This window comes from Nycticebus coucang, chromosome 2 (assembly GCF_027406575.1).
Source record: "Nycticebus coucang isolate mNycCou1 chromosome 2, mNycCou1.pri, whole genome shotgun sequence".
Taxonomy (NCBI): domain Eukaryota; kingdom Metazoa; phylum Chordata; class Mammalia; order Primates; family Lorisidae; genus Nycticebus; species Nycticebus coucang.
Window position 1 is genome coordinate 9646157 of NC_069781.1, and position 16562 is coordinate 9662718.

Below are 16562 nucleotides of genomic sequence, written 5' to 3' on the forward strand. Positions count from 1 at the left end.
GGATGGTGTGGCAGCAGGAGCAGGGAGCTGATGAAGTGACTTCACTGCAGGCCCTGAATACACGAGCACCACCTGCTTGAGTAGGGCATCTGCAGAAACAGCCCTGGAGAGTCTAAGGTAGAGGTCTCTAGAGGAGAAGTGGGCAATGGGAGAACTGCCTTGTCTCGATGTGATGCCCTGCTGCTGCTATGGGCTCAAGACAAGTTCATGGATTGTCACTAAATGTGAGACAGCTACTAATGCAAGTGACAGTGACCCAGACTTGGAAGCCTCCAAGCCATAACCAGGTGTGGCTAGTCTCCTCTGCAGTGCACCACTGCAGAACCTTTCTCCTTCCACTCCCCAAAATAGCAGACCAGGAGGCAGCCTGGACCATGAAGGGGCACTGATTTCTTTATTAGACTCAAGTGCTTTAGTACAGAACAATACAGAGATGATACATGTTTGTGCTTCAATACTTTCAAACACTGAGATTCCGATAATTTCAAGGTAAACAAGTTTCAAGACAGACTAGCTTTTTTTAAAATATTCTTTTGATAAATTATTTTTTATATAAATAACAGAGAAAAGGAAATCAACATGTTGGACAAACAACGTCCCGAAGCATGAGCACTGTTTGGTCTGAGGGAGGAACAAACAAGCAGCAGGAGAAAGGAACAAACCGATGCAAGCGCCTACAGCTGTGTCCTACAGAAGTAAGATATCTTAGGAAGGAGGACACAGGGAGAGACCTGAAAACTCATCTGAGTGCAAAGGGGAGATTTCAAAGCCTTGAGAACACTACGATGCAGCTAACGGTAAGGCAGGAAACAGACTCTGAGAGGGAGGCGGCAGCGCAGAGCGGGCACACACCACGTTTGCAACACAGCACGAGACAAGTAATATACACACAGGCTGCGGGAGGCCATGGGTGGCAAGGAACTGGGCAGGGGACATTTTTTGTGACTTCCACTGTCATTATATTTCATGACAACAGCAGCAGAACAAATGGTGTATTCACCACTGGAGAATGAGAACTGCTGAGTCTTGAGGATGAGACATCCTTGCATTTGTTTAATTTCTGCATTAGAGCTAAGTTTTTATACAGACAATAAAATAATTTTCTCCTACAAGCATGATGACATATGACCCCACACTACACCAAATAAAGTATTATGAAAGTATCTTAAACTAAGGAGAATATGACAAAAGTTACTTGTGAAGGGGGCATAGGGTCTGTGCCCCAACAGACCATCCAACAGGCTATTCTCAGGCCATCAACCTTCTTCTCAGCCAGCGGCCCTCTGACCAGGGGCTTCCAGACACATCTGTCCTAGTCCATTCCTGACCCTTGAACTAAGGTTGACCCTGCTAAGGAAACTGAGCTGTTAAGAGTAACACCTGGGGATGGAGGGCTCTGGTCAACAAGTCAGGCCTAAATGATTCTCCAGAAGAGACAAAGGTCTCCAGTGGGAGTTTGCTTTTTATTTGGGCACTGTGACACTGAGTGGAGAAGGTCTTCCCTTGGGATCCCAGTACTGTGGAGATATGCAAGGGAGGAAGCAGGGACAGACTGTGAAGAAGAAGACACCAGCCTGGCTTTGCAAGGACACCCTAGCCCTACTCACAGCTGCATCACCTGGGTCATGCCACTGGGCAAAGGAAAGGGGCCTTGTCCCTCTTCAACTCTCATGAGATGTCCCCTAATCATCTGGGCAAGAGCAGGGACTTGGGGGCAGGAACTGGAGTGAAGGTAACAGATCAATCCTCAGAGTGAAACACTCCCAACAACACAGGCATCTCTATGATCCCCGACGAGAACAGGAACAACCCAAAAGCGGTTTTTAAAATCACCCAAACTTCTACCTTTCTGTACTCAAGCAATATGCACATGATGCACAGGGCTATGTACAAGGTCACAGAATCATAAATAAGGGGGACAAGGTGTCCATTCTTTCTGAACAGTTCAAAACTCCTGCAGTGCGTCATCTGCGCATGAACCTCTCTTTTAGGATACATATATAAGATACTCTTTTTAAAAACACAATGCTTATTTTTGTTTGTTTCTTTCAAACTAGAAGAGGGCATCATTAAACAGGAGAATGCAGCCATGACAGTGCTGGCCAGGACGTGCAGGGCTGGGGAGGCAACAGAGAGAAAGTCAGCAAAGTAACCCAGGGCAGGGCGGTAGGGAGCTGCAGAGCACTGCAGGAAGAGGGGTGTGTTTGGAGGGGTGTCTTATTTTTTTTAAGTGCTTATTTCTTCATCTGTTTTATTCAGTTTCTTCAGAGTGTCCAGCAGTTTCTGTGGGGTGAGAATGTGCGTGGATCCTGGGGGAGGCAGAAAAGACAGTGAGCCGGCCAGTTCCTGTTCAGACACTTGCCCTCTCCTGCTCTTCTCCACTCTGGGATGGGAACACCCCCACCCCCCAGACTGGGTCTAGTGGAAGCAGGGAGGGGAATGGAGCTTGGGGCCCTGTCACAATAGGCCTGGGCAACATGTGGGAACCCAGGCCGTATGGAGGAAATGAGCCACCTCTCCATCAGGGCCCAGAGCCACTTGCCAGGTGATGGGGTAGCTGCATTTCTAATTCTCTCTTGAACTCAAGGTGAAGCCAGAGAGAGAAATCCCAACAAGATGGCCATGAGAGGTTGCAAATGGGGCAGGGGTTGGTAGAGCACCATGTGAGGAAAGCATGGTACCTAGAAGAGAGGAAGCTGATGGGCAAAGCCCCCGGGGGAATCCACTGACCTCTGGGAACCAGCTGAGTGGTGCTGCCTCAGGTGTGAGAGGGAAAGGGCAGGGGACCTGAGGCCTTACCTTGCAGAGACCGCACATTGTAAGAGATTAGAAATGCTTGCAAAAATTTAAGCTAATGGAATATAGATCTACTGCAAAACTAAAAAAAAAAAAAAACTTAAAAATAAATAAATGAAGGCCTCTTTCATAAGGAGAGAGAGATCTAATAAGTGCAGTACAAAAAGATGCATGGATCGTGTGGTTTGGACATGGACTTGGTCAAACAGAACAGAAGTGACTGGGGTGGTGTGTGAGTGAGCATGAGGCCCGTACGCAGCATGCAGCAGTGGGCTTCAAAGAAAGGTCCTGGTGGGAGAGAAGAACTAAACAAAAGAGACCCGTACTTGAAAATGTGCCTCCCTGGAGAGGTGGGCAGGGGGTGGGCCTTCATGGGAGTTGGGAAGCAGAAACAACCGGGTGCAGGTTTATACCCAAGGGTCGTCAAAAGAAGGCTTTCGCTGGCTCACTGGGCCTGACTCCAATACCAGGGTCCCTATGCCTTTGACCTCTACTTGCTCAGCTGACCCAGGACTGCTGGAACTTTGGACCTTCCTGGTCAGACCGGACCAGCATAAAACTTGTAAAGCCCTCAGGAGCTCAAGGGGCTTCTTCCAGCATCCCATTCTCTGCAGTTCAAGCCCCTGCTGCCCATTTGCTGCTCTCAGTGAGGAAACAGTCCTTGGCTACTTTCCAGGGACACCAAGCACAATCCCTGAGCACGCAGCCTGCACCAGCCCCTGTGCTCTAAAGTACATTCATCATTCTGAGGACTTTTGGCTCCTTAAGCACACATGATGAAGGTTTCAGGAGTATGTCCCTGGGGGCTGTTACAGCATCCCTTCCCCTGAGGTCCATTCATTCCTGTGACCTTCTCGATATTCCTACTCATTTTTTTTTTTCGTAAAGACAGAGTCTCACTTTATGGCCCTTGGTAGAGTGCCGTGGCATCATACAGCTCACAGCAACCTCCAACTCCTGGGCTTAAGCGATTCTCTTGCCTCAGCCTCCCGAGTAGCTGGGACTACAGGCCCCCGCCACAATGCCCAGCTAATTCCTACTCATCTTAAAGGAGGTCAAAGACTTCTGTGCAAAAGGACAGAAATGTTATGAGGCTTGCCCCAATTCTGAAGAGTGAACCACTACCAGGATGAGGGCCTTCCAAATCTCAAGTTGACGTAGCCCGTGTGTCTGGATACTGGGTTTGCCTCAGGCGTTTCCTAAAGGCAACAGCAACCAGTGCACATGGCAGAGAGAACAGTGCCCATGCCCACATCCCTGGCCGTCCAACCAAGTTACAGGAACAAAAAGGTAGACTTGACACAGAGGAAAAATCAGAAGAGGCTCCTCTGATCAGATGCCTACCTCAACATGCTCCTTACCCTTGCTGGCATGCAAATTCAGGATTTAGGGGGGTGCCACCGAATCCATACTCCAGAAGTTTCTGACATCTGATTGCTGCTCATCAGTGTTCCCAGACTTATGGAGAAAAATTCTAAGACTGAGTACTGAAGACAATCAGTGAAGCCTCTAAGATTCTTGGCAACATGTATGTTTCTGGTCTGCCACTTACCTGCGCTCTTTAAAGGAACCAGACTAGTTGGCATTATTCCAAATCACCTAAAAGCCACCTCCTGGCACAGGTTTCACCGCCATAAACTTTGCAATTGGAGCTGGGTGAGTCCCTTATCTACACTTTACAGGGGTGCTCACTGTAAATCTACAGGCACCTGACCATACAGGTCTTCCAGGAGAGAGCAGCAAGTGGTCTCTACTGCTCTGAGGGGCCCTCTCAGTTCACATAACTGGAAGATTATGAAATGTGAACAGTGGTTCCCCAAACTAAGGTGAAACCTATCCATGTGACTGTCAAAATCTACAGTCCCCAATCCCCCATACCAGTCCACGGTCTGTTAGGAACCAGCCACAGAGCTCTACCCATCCCTCCCACTGGTCTGTGGAAAAATGGTCTTCCATAAAACTTAGAAACTAGGCCACGTGGAAAAATTGTTTTCAGTGAGACATAGGAGCTGGGCTGCACAGCAGCAAGTGAGTGGTGGGCAGCTTCATCTGTATTTACCACCTCCAGCCACTGCCATCGTTCACGTCACTACCCGAGTTCCACCTACCCATGACCCTGTCTTCCATGGTCCCTGGTGCCAGAAAGGTTGGAACCTCTGGTCTACATGTTTTCAAAGCTGTGGGCCAAACACAGCAAGCTCTGAAAGTACAAAACCCTCCTTTCCTCACCGAAAAACCAAAAATGTTCTTAGAGACTACTGGTCTAATCATCCCAAATTTGGTTGAAACAGATCTACTGACTCAGAATACCCAAGTGGTGCCAGAGAATGTGTGTCAGTTTAAGAACAACCCAGGTGCGTCTGATAGTCAGCCAGGTTCTTCTCACCCCACGAAAGAGAACAATGAAGAATGAAGGGCAGAGCAGTCTCCCTGCTCAGGACAGGAGACCTCAGAGCCAGGCCCATAGCTCTGGGCTCTCAATTCTGGGCACCTGTGGCCCTGGGGAGGGCGAGGCAGGATGAACAAGTGAGTTCTGGAATAGGAGTGGGCAATAGGTGGGTGCTGAAGTCAGAATCAAATCTGAGTCCCAGTGAAAAAGGAATCTTACCTGACCTCAAGCTGGCATAGAACTTAATATTCAATATAAAACCACAAAAACTTTCTCCCAAATAGCCCAAGAAATGCAATAGCTCTAATCCAGACTTTTAGTTCTCCTTCATTTGCTTCTGACAGCCACTTGGACATTACCTGTGGATTGGTACTTTTAACATAAACCAACCTGAGAACACAGGTAAAAGATCACAAGATCTAATCAAAAGACTTAATTTCTTAGAAAATGTGGAGGGATGATTAGGGAGGCTAAGATGAGACTTGGTGTTGCCCAGATCCCAGGAGCCTTGGGTACAAGAGGGGACAGAGGCCAAGGACAGTGAGGCAGCAGCACGCACACGCCTGCTGGGACACCTGAATTCACGACTAGGCAGGAAAACTCAAACTCCCTTGGGAGAAGTTGCCACCATACTGGTATTTAGGAGGACACTCAGGCTCTCTACAGTTCTCTCTCGTTCCATACTTTAGTCCCCTGCATGATCACAAGTGAGCAAATCTGATTTCAATCTCTTCTGACTCACTGGTAAGGGGGCTCTGTGCTTCACACCTTCTTCTTTTTTTTTTTTTATAGAGACAGAGTCTCACTTTATGGCCCTCGGTAGAGTGCCGTGGCACCACACAGCTCACAGCAACCTCCAACTCCTGGGCTTAAGAGATTCTCTTGCCTCAGCCTCCAGAGTAGCTGGGACTACAGGCGCCCGCCAAAACGCCCGGCTATTTTTTGGTTGCAGTTCAGCTGGGGCGGGGTTTGAACCCACCACCCTCGGTATATGGGGCCGGCGCCCTACCGACTGAGCCACAGGCGCCGCCCAACACACCTTCTTAACTGAACTCTTTAAAATCCAACTGCCCAGCAAATTATTTCAGAAGCCAAGAATAGACAACTAGAGTCTACTTGCTCTACCTCTGTTTTGACGGCAGTGGAAACCCTTTCTGCTCATCAAGTATAAAACAAAGGCACATGCTCTGCAAAGGGGAGGCTGCTGAGGCAGGAAACCCCAGCACTAATCCTACAGGAGCTCTTGGGGTTTGGGTTTGTGATTCTTTCATATCCTGCAGTGGTGTGTGATTACCGCAGTCTGGACTGAACATTTATTTGTCCTTCTGGAAGTCTTAAAATAAATCTTGCAGCAAAGGCTGTCCACCTACCTGCCATCTGCGCACAGAACCAGATGTCTCTGATTAACCCCCCTATCAAAGTGTTTCTAAGGAATTATTTTTTTTAACAGTTGCTTTTATTCACCACCCATTGGCCTTGCTTTCTAGGGCAAAGCAAGCCCAGGCAGGATGGCAGCTGCAGCTCAGGGCCATAACCAGGTATACCTTCCTGGCTTCCAACTACTTGCTATCTCTTAGCGCACTGCTGCCCTGGAGTATGGCATCCCCTGCCAAGGAAGGGAGAGTGGGAGGAGATAAACTGGGTGGCCTCCTGCTCCTTCCTGTAGCACCATTTTCTTTATATGAACAAGCACTTGCCTCTGATGTTGCCTAGCCAAGGCTCTGATAGGCCATTGCCCTGAGATTCAGCAGACAGTGAGAGTGGATAGGACTGTGTGGTTTGATGCACAAATCTGGATCACTGAATTAACAGGCTATTAGAGCTCATGGAGCTTGGGGTGCTGTGATATAGCCCCCCTGCGCAAGTATGTTGTAGCCCAGAAAGTGAAGTGGCATCTCATAGCCATACAGGCACTCGAGGAGGAGCTGGGGTAGAGGCCAGTCCTTTTGGCTCTGTGTCTCTCTCCACTGCTCACAGGGGACTCATGCTCCATGACTCACAGGGCTACATCTCAGCTCAGGTGAAGGGGCATTTCCTGGGTCCATCATTAATGGTGTCTACAAAGTCAGGTCACAAATGTGGCCTCATCATAGAATGTATAACAAAGCTAAGGAGTTGCTAATGCTATGGAGTGCATCATTTAAGCATCAGCCTGCCATTTAAATACAGTATAGGAGCATCCCAACATATATGAAGGATGGGGAAGAGAGAAGAAACAAGGATGGTTTTGAATAACAAAAACTTGGATAGTCTACCAGACAATGGGTTCATGGGTAACGAGCTTGATGGAGATAGAAGATGCTCTTTAAAACCACAGAGTGCCAAGAATAGACCCTACCAAGAGACCTCAGTGAAAGAGAGAGATATGACTACTCAACTCTTGAAAGGAGCCACAGGAGAATTAAAAGAAATGCAATTGCTGGAAGAGCAAATGACTGTTAAGTGCCATTTTCTGCAGAAGAACATGAGACAAGCTCTGCCTACTGAAGACTGGAGTTCCCCCAGCACATGGTGGTCTGTGACTCAGTCACCCTTTAGAACTGTTCCTGGGGATGTACCTTTCCTAGGAAAAAGCTATTCACATGTCTAACTACCATTGACCTGAGTCTATTCTGAGGTTCCTTTTCAAGCCTTCTGCACAACAGGTGGCTTTGGGCACCTCCACTGGATGCTGCCTTCTGGGACTTGACCTTCTCTAAGTGACTGCTGGCCTTACCCTCCAGCTCTCAGGCCATGTCATAGCCAGGATGCTCTACATTCCCGAGGGGACCCCACACATTCACGCCTATATCAACAGGCTTGGGCATTGTGCCTCAGGATCCCTCAACTCCAGCTCCCTCTCTGAGGACTGTTCACAGCAATCTCTATCATTTCAGTTTAGACCTAGTGGCCTGCAGCCATTTGGCTGAGCAGTGAGTAACCCAAGGCATGAGTGAGCTGGCATGTTGGAGCCCTGAGGGTTCATGGCAGGGTTGTGAAGGCAGCACTGGACACATTTTCAATCGGTGTTAAGAACTGCAAGCATTTTCTTGTTAAAAGAAAATCAAATAAATAAACTAAAAAGGGAAAAATAAAGAAAAAGTGACGGAATAATCAAAGAAAACCCTTCACAGTGGAAGAGTTTCTTTTCTGAAATAAGCTGCTTTTACTTTGTTTCTTTGGCTCTCACTCCATTGTTGGAGCCTGATCCTCAAAAGATACCCTAGAGGACTCCCTGAAGTCGGGGTGTCTCAGGTCCATGAGAAATTTGGTGGGAGTAAGAATATGAGTAGAACCTGCGGGAGAACAGAGGCCAGCTGACTGCTTGAACAAGGAATGTTACAGGAACATGCCAACTTAGGCCTACATTTTGTGCAGCCAATGAGGTATGAGAAAGCCAGACGAACACACACACCACACACAACACACACGCGTGTGCCCACACACAGGTGGCAAGGAGGCAGGGCGGCTGGCATGCACGAAGCAGGTGAGCCCACACAGCGGACATCAGCTGTCTGTGCAAGGCCCCTCCACGAATCTGCACAGGCAACTTCACACCCCCTTGTCTCCACCTCCCACGGGGGACTCAAGCCAGGTTCATGGATAAAGAAGAAGATTTACACCAAAGCCTGGCTGGGACAGCTTCTGCCCAGGAAAGCTGTGTTAGGGCCCAGAACCAGCCAGCACATTCATGCAGCACATATGCAAGCAGGCAACAGAGGCTTGTCACCAGGGCCTACATAAAAATAGGGAAAAACGACTGCAGGGAAAACTAGTGACCGGACAGGGAAGCTTGAGGGAGCTGAGTGGAGATGTACAATCTCCTCACCAGACTGTGGTATGAAAAAGCCGTGTTGATAGCCTCAGGTCCATCTTAGCAAACCCAGAGCAGCTGTAAGGACTGTTAGGCGCTCAGGTGCTTAGATAGTCTAGGGGGCACTAGGACTTGGTCACCCCACTTTGAGGTACAAAAGTGACACGTTACTGAGATAACGACCATGACTGGGATTATGACCAATATCGTGCACCTATGGGGCAGAGTCAGAGAAGCCTTCCCAGCTGGGCAGCTCAAGGCCTCTGCCTGTTCTGGTTGATGTGTAAATGGTCTGAGAGGCAACCCTCAGGCCCTGGAGAGAGTGATTTCCCACTGGGAGCAGAGCACACTCCCTTTCAAAGGGAGACCAACAACCTGGCCTCAGGCCTTATGCAGCAAGACCATGCTGAGGGCAGGGGCTGGCCAGGGCGGTATATGTGACAGCCTCTTGTCAGTGTTGAGAGGGACTCTGCAAAGGCAGGTGCCACTCTATTTCTTTAAAGGCAAGACAGGACAAAAAGGAAGGCATCTGGAGAAAGCAAGATTTTTCCCGGCTAGCTCTTCCTCTTTCAGCCTTAAAAATCATAGAAGCTGCTGAAGGCACAAAAAAGGAAAAAAGGTTCCTCCTCCATTCAGTTAGCTCCTGTGAGTTGCTCCCCCTCTTTTGGAAAACCAGCAGGACTAAGAAGAAAGGGTATGGCAGACCCAGAAGGTGAGAGGAGCGGGTGGAGGGACCTGAGCAGACCCAGCAGCCGGGCCAGGAGGTTTCAGGAGTGTCTGCTCACATGCCCCTCAGTGGAGGAGGAGGGTGATGACCTACCCTCCATCCACCGCCAGGAAACTGATACATCTCATCTCAGACCTATTGGAGGCTGCAAGTGTGTGCTGTCAACCCCATGTTGTTGGGCAAGCAAATGACAGCTTAGAGACTTGAGTCACTTGCTCAAGGTGACCCCACTGTGCGGCAGCAGGGCAGAGATCTGAGCCTTAGCCTGTTGGACTCTATGACCAGGCACAGATCACCGTACTGCCTTTGAACAGGAGACACAGCAGGGTGCACGTGAGGAGGGAACCCTCTGCTTCTTAGCTTCTGCTGCCCAGTTTCCTAGAGACTAAAGTTCATAGGGCAACAGAGAGTCTAAGACAGACTACGACACCAAAGCGTGGAATGGACTCAAAGTGCGATGAGGCAGCTTCTTCCTCCAGAAAGCATGTCAACTCACCTATCAGCACCTCCCACTTTCCGTTGGCTTGGGTCACCTCGTAAGCGCAGCGCATCTCGTTCAGGCTTACGCCCCCAAGAATGAAAATGATGAGGCGGGGGCCACTGCGGTACTCCCCTGGGGCCTTATTCTTATGCCAGTGCCCATAGCGAGCGCTGAGGAGAGAGAGAAGTTATGTGTATCTGTACTTACCGTCTCTACTGCTTTATACCTCAGTGCTTTGTTTACACCTATGTCCAAATCAGAGTAATGCTCAATAAATATTGGCTGGATTAGGCTGCAATGCATTTTTTTTTTATAATTTTTTTTTTTTTTTGTGTGTGTGGTTTTTGGCCAGGGCTGGGTTTGAACCCGCCACCTCCGGCATATGGGACCAGCACCCTACTCCTTGAGCCACAGGCGCTGCCCTGCATTTTTTTTTTAAGAGAGATGAGGTCTCACTCTGTCATCCAGGCTGGAGTGCAGGGATGCAATCACAGCTCACTGTAGCTTTGAACCCCTAGGCCTAGGTGATGCTCCTGCCTCAGCCTCCGGAGTAGCTAGGAACACAGGCACATGCCACCATGCCCAGCTAAGGTCACCAAATCAATGTGATTTTCAACTGCCTTGGCTGCTGGAAGAGAAGTCACTACAGTGCCTGTGCTGTGACCTTGTCACTCTCTAAGAAACATGTAGGCAACAGACAGGCTATGTTCAGCTCTGATGTTTGACGTGTCAAGTTCAGTAGCTTTACCCCACAGGAAGCTCATTCAGGCGTCTACTCCAGATCATGCATGTCCTGGAGCTTGTCAGGAACCCTGCTGGCAGTGTGCAGTGATGACAGGGTCTAAGATCTGCCTTCAGGATGGCACACTGACTCCCTGAATAAACACATACCAAGTGTGTGCCTCTCACGAGTCAGGGCCTCCACTGCATGGCTTCCAGGGCAGACGCAGTCCTTGCCCACCAAGAGGTTGCAGTGTAACAGGGTGGGTAGGGAGAAGGAAGCAGGTTTGCTATGTAGAGCTCAGTATCATGGGGCTGAACACAGGGTAGCCCTTCAGGAAACCCTGTACAGGATCACTGAAGAGGCTTTTGGTAGAACTGAGCTGCCTCCTGAAAAACACGGTGTAGCCAGAGAAAAAGGGGCAAGGCCTCCTGTCCCTGGGCTCTCTTCAACAGGTCTGTACCTCTGACTCAGAAGCAGGGAGAAATGGGTTGCTTTTGGATAAAGAAAACAGGAAAAGTAAAACAAAGGGAGCAAGTCTCCTATGACCACTGAAATGCTTTGCCCTTCTTTCTGACTTAATGACAGCATTATAGCACTTTGCAAATGTGGAAGGCACAGAGGTACTGTCTGAGCCAACAGAGAATCTCACAGTCACTTTCTTTCTGTGGGCAATGACTTGATATCTCGAGACTGTAGACCAGCCTGTCTGGGGCACTACTTGGGATTCTCTATTTTACTCCAAGTTTGGCAATAAACATTTCACTTCTGCTGCCATATTGGGACTGCACAGTGACACAGTTGCCACTGCAGGCTGCTGGCCCAGGCTCAAGGGAAGGTTAAAAGTGAACAGAGAGAGGAGGAGCAAGCAAGAACACAGGCAGGGAAAGCACCAGAGGAGGGACAGAGATCTGCATTCCAAGATGTCACTCCAGGAGTGTGAACAGCACAGTCACAAGGCTGGCGTCGCCCTCTCTGAAGATGTTAACTCCATTGCCCCAAGCTCATGTGTTCAGCCTGACTGTTCTCTGGAGCCAGTGTGTAGATGGACCACATTTAATCTACACACTCACCAGCTGATGGACACTGGGCTGTCTCTATACTTGCATTGCTATCAATAAAGCTGCTATGAGATGTGTACTGTGACTTTAAACAGGGCGGTTAGGGAAAGTCAAAGAAGGTAAGACTTGATTAAAAATATGAAGGTTGGCTGGGTGCCTATAGCTCAGCTGTTAGGGCACCGGCCACATGCACCGGGCTGGTGGGTTCAACGATGGCCCGGGCCTGCTAAACAACAAGGACAACTAAAACAAAAAAATAGGTGGCATTGTGGCTGGCACCTGTAGTCCCAGTTACTTGGGAGGCTGATTGGAGGAGGGGGTGAATCACTTAAGCCCAAGAGTTTGAGGTTGCTATGAGTTGTGACTCCACAGCACTCTACCAAGGGTGATATAGTGAGACTCTGTCTCAACAACAACAAAAACCTGAAGGTTTATGAGACAGGCCACGCCGAGAATTCAGGCAGAGGGAGAAGCAAGTGCAAAAGGCCTGAGGCAGAAGTGGGTCTGGCCGGTTGAGGAAGAACAAGGAGGCTGAGGCAGAGAGGGTGAAGGGAGGGGTGAAGGATGAGTCCAGAGAAACGAGAAGCAGGAGGGAAGGCCTGTGAGGAGAAACAGCAGGCATGCTCCCTGGACCACGCTGCCTCATGCTGGACTGCCAGAGCTGACACCCACGGTCCTGCCTGTCTCCCTGTATGCTCAGGGATTTTCACCTACCTGACAGCAGTAGTGCTAAAAGAGGCAGAGGAGCGGGTGGAGATGTAAGGGTAGTGCTTGGTGTCAAGTTTGTCCTCAATAGTGTCCTAGAAGGAAAAGAGACAGATGTCATGCCTGCCATCTGAATGAAAAGGCGATGGGAACCAAGACAAGATGCCTTGAAGAACAATTCAGTTAGCAAAACACAGGCCAGGTTTGCAACAAGAGCTCACTTCCAGGCTCAGGCTGCCAGGCCTGGCACCAGGCTTGGCAATGCTCAGCATTCCCCGACCAGCTGAGTTTGCAGGTCTGCTTTTTTTTTGAGACAAGGTCTCACTTAGTTGCCCTGGGGTTGGGTGCTGTGGCATCATAGCTCACAGCAACCTCAAACTCTTGGGCTCAAGCACATCTCTTGTGAGCCTCCTGAGTAGTTGGGACTGCAGGCAATTGCCACAATGCCTGGCTATTTTTAGAGATGGGGGTCTCACTCTTGCTCAGGCTGGTCTCAAACTGAGCTCAAAGGATCCTCCTGTCTTGGCCTCCCAGAGTGCTAGGATTACACGTGTGAGCCACCATGCCTATATGGTGGCTCACACCCGGCCTATAGATCTGCTTTTTAAGAGAAGTGAGGTCTTTTGTTTGTTTTTTGAGACAGTCTCAAGTTGTTGCCCCGGGTAGAGTCCCGTGATGTCATAGCTCACAGCAAACTCCAACTTGGCTCAAGCGATCCTCTTGCCTCAGTTTTTCTATTTTTTTAGTAGAGATGGAGGTCTCACTTTTGCTCAGGCTGGTCTTAAACTCATGAGCTCAAGCAATCCACCAGTTTTGGCCTGCCAGAGTGCTAGGATTACAGGCATGAGCCACCTTGCCAGGCCAAGAGAAGTGTTTTTTTTTGGTTTTTTTTGAGACAGAGTTTCACTTTGTCACTCTGGCATCACAGCTCATAGCAACCTCAAACTCTTGGGCTTAAGCCAGGGGTCCTCAAACTATGGCCCGCGGGCCACATGCAGCCCGCTGAGGATATTTATCTGGCCCACTGGGTGTTTTTGCCACAGCTGCCTGTCCTGCTTAGTAGCCAACTTGTCCTGCGCATGTGTGGAATGTGCCCCACACTCTCCAATTCCCCTCCTACTCTCCGACTCTGCTCCTTCTCTCTGTCTCTCCCTGCCCCTCCTTCTGTCTCTCGACTCCTCCTCTCAGTCTCTGGTGTAATCAGAGGAGTCATCAGGTTGCCTGTGCAGAGCCTGCTGCTGCCTAAGGACGGAGGTAAGAACAAGTTAGGATTTTTTTTTTTTTGAAGTTATGAGGTCTTTTTTTTTTTTTTGCAGATAGGGGGCACCTTTTTTTGAAGTTAGAAGAGCCTTTTTTTTTTAAGTTGGTTAGTTGGTTGGGGATGGTCTGGGGGGGGGGTTGCATCACAGTGCTAATGCAAATTGTCAGTGCTCAGAGGTAATGCAAATGGTCAGTGCTCAGTGCTCAGTATTAATGTAAATTTTCAGCAGTCAGTGTTATCGCACCGGGGCCCCAAGGGAACTTAATCAGGCTCTGCAGACAGCTAAGGAGTAGGAAACCCAATTTAATTGCCAGTAAGTGCATTTATATTCTGATTGCTATTCAGTTGTGTATGATGTTGTATGTTGTGTGCTGTGTAAGCCCCAGTTCACACTGTTGCGATCTCTGAGCAGTGCGAGTTCAGCCATACAAGCATTAGATTCAGACAAAAAAAGGCATACATGCCTTCTTTTTTCCTGCAGTGGAATCTGATCACATGGGTGAGAAGACCTATGCGATCAGATTCCAGTGTGAGTTCACAGATCGCAGTGCGGTTTGCACAGGGTAGTGTAAACTAGAAAGATGGTGGAGGAACCAGCTCTATAATCGTGCCTGTTCCCGCACCACACCAGTGTGAGCCTGAGGTAAAAGCAGAGTTCCACCATATATGGGCACTGGTGAGGCTGAAATGATGTGGACTGGCAAGACTGCATTGATGGCACTGATCAGACTGCATTGATGGACACTGATCAGACTGCACTGATGGGCACTGATCAGACTGCACTGATGGGCACTGATCAGACTGCATTGATGGGCACTGATCAGACTGCACTGATGGACACTGATCAGACTGCACTGATGGGCACTGATCAGACTGCATTGATGGCACTGATCAGACTGCACTGATGGGCACTGATCAGACTGCATTGATGGACACTGATCAGACTGCACTGATGGACACTGATCAGACTGCACTGATGGGCACTGATCAGACTGCATTGATGGCACTGATCAGACTGCACTGATGGACACTGATCAGACTGCACTGATGGGCACTGATCAGACTGCACTGATGGGCACTGATCAGACTGCACTGATCAGACTGCACTGATGGGCACTGATCAGACTGCATTGATGGCACTGATCAGACTGCACTGATGGACACTGATCAGACTGCACTGATCAGACTGCACTGATGGACACTGATCAGACTGCATTGATGGACACTGATCAGACTGCATTGATGGGCAGTGCAGTCTATATGTCTCTGTGTGGGCAAAGTTATTGCTGGTATATTGTTTTTGGAGCGCTGTATATGTATATTGGTATTTTACTAATAGCAATTTTGCAATCCCTAGGAAACAATGATATCAAGAAAGAGAAAAATTGACTCGAAGTGTAGGATATTCAAAGAACAGTGGACTTATATTACTTTTCATGTAGTACAAGGAAAGAGCTGTGTGTTTGATATGCCAGAATATAGCATCTGTGTTCAAAGAATACAATTTGTGTCGACATTATCAAACTCAACATACAGATAAATATGATAGTTTGGTTGGAGAAGTGAGAAAAGATAAAATATTAAAACTGAAATATACACTGACAACTCAGCAAAATACTTTTCTGAAGCAGAAACAGCTAAATACTTCATCACTGTGAGCAACTTTTCAAGTTGCCAAGATAATAGCGTGCACTGGCAGACCATTCGTGGAGGGAGAATTTGTTAAAGAATGCCTTCTTTTGGGGCGGTGCTTGTGGCTCAGTGAGTAGGGCGCCAGCCCCATACACCGAGGGTGGCAGGTTCAAACCCAGTCCCGGCCAAACTGCAACAAAAAAATAGCCGGGCGTTGTGGCGGGCGCCTGTAGTCCCAGCTGCTCAGGAGGCTGAGGCAAGAGAATCGCGTAAGCCCAAGAGTTAGGGATTGCTGTGAGCCGTGTGACGCCATGGCACTCTACCGAGGGTAGTAAAGTGAGACTGTCTCTACAAAAAAAAAAAAAAAAAAAAAAATATATATATATATATATATATAAAAAGAATGCCTTCTTTCTGTCGCCAAAGAGATGTGTCCAGAGAAGGCCAATTTATTTAGTACAGTGAGTCTTTCAGGACTCTCAATTACACGAAGGATTGAAGAAATGGGAGACAATTTGCATCAGCATTTGCAAAACCCCGCAAAAAACCTTTCCTATTTTTCCTTGGCATTTGACGAAAGTAATGATGTTCATGATTCTGCACAACTTCTAATTTTTATTCGTGGTACGAATGACTATTTCGAAGTCACAGAAGAGCTTGCTGCACTGCAAGGCATCAAAAGAACAACTACAGAAGAGGATATTTATGAAAAGGTTTGACAAACTGTGAATAGTTTGGAGCTGGACTGGGCAAAACTAGCCAGTGTGACAACTGATGGTGCTCCTAGCATGGTGGGGTCTAAGAAAGGAGTAATTGCTCGCATTAACCAAGAGATGGACAAACATAACCATTCTCATCCAATAGCCATCCACTGCCATCCACCAACAAGCGCTGTGTAGTAAATCACTGAAGTGGGACTCTGTTATGAAAACTGTGGTATCTTGTGTTAACTTCGCTAGAGGTAATACACTAAACCACAGACAATTTCAGGAATTT

At 48.4% G+C, this 16562-nt stretch overlaps 1 protein-coding gene across 2 annotated transcripts in view; it reads right to left on the reverse strand.

Moving 5' to 3' along the window:
- Nucleotides 1–368: 368 nt before the first annotated feature.
- STXBP1 (syntaxin binding protein 1) overlaps nucleotides 369–16562 on the reverse strand; it is a 96625-nt gene continuing 80431 nt past the window's right edge. Inside the window, exons 17-20 of one of the 2 annotated variants that reach the window (XM_053561722.1) lie at nucleotides 12683–12768; nucleotides 10202–10356; nucleotides 8335–8460; nucleotides 369–2309 (exon numbers count right to left, since the gene is read on the reverse strand). In XM_053561722.1, coding sequence (XP_053417697.1) covers nucleotides 8351–8460; nucleotides 10202–10356; nucleotides 12683–12768 — 351 coding nt within the window. In that variant the 3' untranslated portion in view covers nucleotides 369–2309; nucleotides 8335–8350. The remainder of the gene's footprint in view (nucleotides 2310–8334; nucleotides 8461–10201; nucleotides 10357–12682; nucleotides 12769–16562) is intronic. The other variant, XM_053561733.1, reaches the window with a different exon arrangement.